This window comes from Polypterus senegalus, chromosome 13, assembly GCF_016835505.1.
Source record: "Polypterus senegalus isolate Bchr_013 chromosome 13, ASM1683550v1, whole genome shotgun sequence".
Lineage (NCBI taxonomy): Eukaryota > Metazoa > Chordata > Cladistia > Polypteriformes > Polypteridae > Polypterus > Polypterus senegalus.
The window spans coordinates 158,165,905-158,171,904 of NC_053166.1; the positions used below are offsets into that span (position 1 = coordinate 158,165,905).

The following is a 6,000-nucleotide window of genomic DNA, read 5'->3' on the forward strand; positions in this document are numbered from 1 at the left end:
TTTTCTCTGTGGCCCAAATACAGCGCTGTACATTCTGATGATATTGTGAAGGTGCAACAAAAAAAGACGGCACAGAAGATGGTATGTAAAAATCTTTGAAAGCGTATCGTGTCATGACGATCGGGAATATGCGACGCTTGAATTTAAAAGCACCACGAATGTATTTGTATGTCGGCATTTTGCTTCACCACATCGAACCGTTCATCAAACATCGAAGCGCGCACATCGATCCCGTAAGTCAGGGATGTCAAACTCCAGTCCTGGAGGGCCGCAGTGGCGGCAGGTTTTCGTTCTAACCATCTTCTTTATTTGTGACCAGTTTTTGCTGCTAATTAACTTCTTTATCTTTAGCTTTAATTAACTTACTCAGGCCCCTTAGTTGTTTCTTCTTCCTTAATTAGCAGCCAAACAATAATGAGACACAAAATAAGCTGCCACACGACCAGCTCACCTGTGCCCATCACACAATATCTGGAAATAAAGAAAGGTGAAGGTCTCGGTGAAGTTGATCTCTCAGGTCACCCAAACATTTTGACGGTTTTCTTAGAAAAAGCGGAAAAATCAACAGTTTTGGAAATGTCTGCTGTGGCAGAATGAGAGCAGCAACAGGCCACTGAATGAAATAACGGGTTTAATTAACAACAGGAATAAACTTCTCATTAAGAAGTTGGTTGGAGTTTGAAGCCCTAATTTAGCTGGTCAGCTGTTGGCTCGTTTCACATCTCATTTCCGTTTGGCTGTCGTTTAATGAAGAAAATAATTCAAAGGACTGAATCCTTAGAAACAGGGCTACTAAAATGAAGAGAAAAGAAATTAATTAGCAGTGAAAACTGGTCACTGATTAGGAAATGATGTAAAATGAAAACCCGCAGCCACTGCGGCCCTCCAGGCCTGGGGCCTCATGTATAACGCCGTGCGTAGAACTCGCACTATAACATGGCGTAAGCACAAAAGCCGAAATGTGCTTACGCACAGAAAACTCCAGATGCAGGAATCTGTGCGTACTCCAACTTCCACGTTCTTCCGCTACATAAATCCCGATCAGCGTGAAAACTAACGCTCGTGCACGCGCATTGTGTAACGCCCCAAATCCTCCCAGAATTACGCCTATTTGAATATGCAAATCAATATAAATCGCCCTTAAGCGCAGCCTTCTGTGAAAAGACAATGGGAAAAGCACGGGGAAAATATAAGAATTTCAGCGAATACCAAGTGGAGGCAAAGGAAAAACATACTATTTGTTCAAATAAACCGTGGTATAATCAACAAAAGGAAGTTGATCGAGTGACATAGCGTGTTGGAGAAACTTGAAAGCTCACTTTCACAAAATCGCACAGTGCCGGAAATAAAAAAGAAGTCACATATCAAAGTCGCCGTGAAAAGCCGAGTTGTAAGCCCACTGTCTGAGTGTCATATGAAAGCTTATTAGGGTACAGAGAAAAAAGGCACACAGTGGGGAAAAAGCACGAAATGTCAACTTCAATCTCGACATTTCCACTTTAATCACGTAGTTTATTTTGTCATTAAAGTAGAACATCATAAAATTCATCTTAAAATTGTTTAATTAACCAGTTTCTCAAATCACATCGTAATTAAAGTAGCACGTTAAATGCTTTGTTTTGTATTTGATCTTCTATGTGCTCTGTGTGTGTGAATCACTACTTGCTTCTTAAACCGCTCTCTTCCTCCAACTGGACACAGAGTCCATTACATTTGTGATATTACAGCTCTCTGAATAACTAAAATACTGAGATGTATACGTGATGTCATTTTCATGATGATAGGAGTTAAAGCACGTTATTAAACATGGGTTTCACTTCGATGAAATAATTTATTGCAGCAGTATAAGGGGCGGCTCTAAGCTTGTGGTGGCACTGGGCAGAGGAAGAATCGGTGGCCCCTTCGCTCGCCAATGTCAGTAAGGTAGCTTATCACGGTGGATGGCCACGTCCGTTGCGGACACTGCACAGCCACCTCGTGCTCATGACACAAGCATTTAACTTTTGCCGAAATTTGTTGCTGTGTTGTTATTTTCTCTTTCTGTTTTATATTCAATATATATTGGCGTAGCCGTCACTGCAGTCCTTGCTTTTCTTTCCCCAAGTAACCGATCGCCACACAATCAGCTCTGTAATAGAAGTTAAGCCATCTGTAAGCTTAGAGCGCTGATTCTTCAAAACGTTTAAGGAACATTGAAATATCTTCGTAGTACATGTTTAATTATTCTATCCTTAACGACACTCCCAGTGAAGAATATAGATTATTTAAATGAAGTTAAAGTTTTATCTGTATAATTTAATAAACATATTTTGCTGAATTTCACCTTATAAATGATATCGTTTCTGTTTCTGAACCGCGAGGTCCGTACAGGAAAGGCTTTAAAACGTTTTGCAGTGGCTGAGACAGCGTGTGCCTGATGCTTTATACCGATAATTCTCTTTCCGATCGGCTGCTGCTGTGATTCACACTCAGATACAGTGATATAAATACTCCGAGTGGTGCAGTGAGAGTAATATGGAAAAAGATGATCCGCTGTGGCAACTCCTAACAAGAGGAGCTAAAAGAAGAAGAAGAAGAAGAAGGAGAAGTGAGAGTAACAACGCTAAAGCAGTTCTGGTATTTGGAATACTATGGCTGTTCCCTGGACCATTATATTGTTACAAGTTAATTACAATCAGATGCATTACACTAATAAACAATATGCGGTTAGTTTCGGTGTATTTATAAAGCCGCGTCAGGAAAATAAGGTGTAACCACACAGGAACAGTAGCACTGCTTTGACGCTGGGTGCCGCCAGTCTGCAAAACCGAGCGGAGAACTTGCGTACGACAAGGTATGAGGTACCGTGGAAAAGTGCGTGGATTTACGCCAAGTGTAGGTTTTATACATCGCGATTTGAACGTGAAAAAGTTCTTACGCAACGTTTCTGTGCGTATGCACCGTTTATACATGAGGCCCCTGGAGTTTGACACCCCTGCCATAAGTGGCTTTCTGTCACATGTACAGTAGATAGTAAACGGAGACTCTGACGTCACATTCCGACTTTTATCATACGGCCCCCCCAACCAACTTTTTGCTGGTACTGCAACTCGCAATTTCTGAGGAGCTACTCTGAGGATGCGTCAAATGAATGCTGGGAAATGCGTGACAGCCATGATGCGTACGCGTTCTGAGCATGAAGTATAGATGTTACCGGCAATGTATGAAAAGCAGGCATTGTATAGAATACCTGGCGTTTTTGGGCAAAGTTTATCCTAATTATTTTAATATTATATCTACTTTCCCTAGGCATTGTATGTAATACCTCGACATTATATAGAATGACAAATGCTATTTAGGCAAAGTATTAAAAGAAAGTCATGAAAAGACGTATGTGAAAAAGAGAGAAGTACATCGCTCACTAATTTCTGGTAAGTAGTTGCACTTTAGACAGTTCATCGTAGAATCGTCGTCGCATGTCAGCATGCCGTGATTCCTTCCCGGACACTACTACACCTTGCTCTTCCATTTTCATGCAGCACAGTATGGGCTAGAGTCTTTTCTGAACAAATTCAAAGTAGCATATTTCGTCACTTCCAAACAAAGACTGAAATGCAAATGGGGGAATTCTCCGTCTGAAGCGAGCGTCGAAAGTCACAGGACATTACAAACGTCATTAGCGTGAATATTTTATACTTTGCCGGTTTGTCTATTGGCATTGCATAGAATGCCTAGGAAATGTGTGAAATATTAATCGTTTCATACTTTGACGTCCAATTTTCGGTGTTCTATATATTGCCTAGGCATTCTATACAATGCCTGCTCATCATACATTGCCAGTAACGTAACATATACAAACCCTACGACGTGTAGGCCTTTCATTTGGAGAAACTGCAACGTGTCAGTGAGTCCTGTGGTGTCCAATGCAATCCAAAGGCAATTGGAAATGGGAAGAAACTCTGATAGGAAGAGATCTGGCAGAGACCAGCCAATCAGAAGACAAGTTTCTGAGGGTCATCAGCTGGCGAGATCACAGGCGCCTCTCAGCGTAGGTCGAGTAGAGCAAATGTCAGTTTCTACTGTGAAGAGCAAGACGCTGTCCCTTCTGCAGTAGTCCGTGTATTTTCCGCTATTTTAAGCCCCTCTTTGGTCCTTTTAAGGAATGGCTTTCTGACTGCCACTCACCCGGTCAAACCCGCAGCACAGAGTCTCGTTTGGGCTTTGCAACGATCCCTAGAGAAGGCCGAGGTCTACAGTAGTATTGATTTCTGTGCAAGCCCTGATCGTGAAATGACACTGACTTCAATGACACTGCCTTTGGGGAGAAGGGGGACTGAATTGGATGTGACACCTACTCCTTACACTCCGCCCATCTCTCCTGTTAGTGCAGCCATCTTAACTGTGAGGTGTATCTGGTCTTTGAACTGCAGTTCTTATGTTATTTTGGGGTGGGTTCGGGATGGGGGCGAGGCTCATCGACATTGCTTCCTGGGGGGGTCTCCAATCCTCCTAAACCCTTTGATTGTTGATGGTGTGTCATTTCTTCGCAATGCTTGATTGCTTCGAGGGAATACCCCATCTGCGAGATACTCCAACCCCCAGATTGTCAATCGAGTGTCAAATCTTCATGTGGGGGGGACACATTTACAAGATTTTTGAGATTTATAACTGTATATCGTGCAATTTATATTTAAATGTTGAATTTTCTCAGTTCAGTTTGTTCACCCATAATACTGTATGTGGTTCCATTTGTGGTTCAAAAATGAGAAGTTTGATTTCCTCATCTTCAAATGTGACTTTTGTAGGGGGTCTGAATAGAAATCTACACAAGCGTAAACTTACAAAACTGAAAAAGAAGTTATATTTTTATGCAAAATCTAGAAGACAAAAATAGTTTTATTGAATCTGTACATCAATAGATTTGAATAAATGATATTGTGGGAGGCGGTCCAGTTTTTCTGACTCCGCCCCCAATCACCCAGTCATTGCTTGTGACTCCCTGACATGCCAGGCCAGGCTGCTTGTTTCTTCTCCCTGCCAAGGATGTTCTTTATTTGTTTCTCTTTTATCCCATTTCTGAATTTTTCTTTTTTTCTCTTTTTTCTCGCACTCCAGATGTGCACTCCAGCAAACACGCCAGCGACACCTCCAAATTTCCCTGACGCCCTCACCATGTTTTCGCGGCTCAAGGCATCGGAGAGCTTCAACAGCAGCAGTCCCATCGCCTCCATGGCTGCCTCACCTCCCCCTCAGGCTGTTTGGGCTGCAAACCCCCCCAACTCTAACCAGCAGCAAGGACTATGGACTCCCGGGCAGCCCCCATCACAGGTACCCCCACCTGGCTGGCCGGCAACAGTCACCCCTCAGTCTGCCTCGGAACAGAAGGCCAATGTCGCCATGGAGGCGGAGAGATGAGGCAACCCCCCCCATGGACCCCCAGAAGTGATGGGGATGGGGGGTGGGATTGGGGGGGGTTGTCAGTGGGTGTAGTGGGAGGGGGTAGTTGCAGGGGAGCCTTCACTTCACTAAGCATTAGAGGAAACGGTCGGGGGACCCAAGAACTAAACAATGTGGACAAAATGACTAGTATTCACAAAAATAGATCTTTTTTTTAATTTCCCCCCCTGCCCCCCTTCCAGATAGTGGTGTGGGGGGGGGGGCGAAGAAAAAAAAATATTGCCATGGTTCAGCCCAGAAACACTTGCTGTGAATGTGGATGTGATTGGGGGCCCATCTGTTTGGTTTTTTTTTTTTTTCTTTTTTTTTGGGTTTGATTTATTTTATTTTATTTTATTTTATTTTTTTTTTTTGCCGCTTTCCGGAGATGGGATGGTGGGCTGCTTATCTTTGATCCAGCCGTGCTGAAGGACTTTGGTACAAGGATGTGCATGAAGAATGACGGCCCTCAAACGCACCTTTTGATGTAAAACTTTTTTACATTTCTAAATTGCCATTCTGGACATTGGGATTAAAGCCACCAGCTGAATCTCCTCAACCAATCACTGAAGACGAAGAAGGCGG

At 43.1% G+C, this 6,000-nt stretch overlaps 1 protein-coding gene across 1 annotated transcript in view; it reads left to right on the forward strand.

Annotated features, from left to right (window-relative positions):
• Positions 1-6,000, forward strand: part of ubald1a (UBA-like domain containing 1a) — a 34,158-nt gene extending 28,158 nt beyond the window's left edge. Inside the window, exon 3 of the mRNA XM_039775200.1 lies at positions 5,095-6,000. Coding sequence (XP_039631134.1) covers positions 5,095-5,394 — 300 coding nt within the window. The 3' untranslated portion in view covers positions 5,395-6,000. The remainder of the gene's footprint in view (positions 1-5,094) is intronic.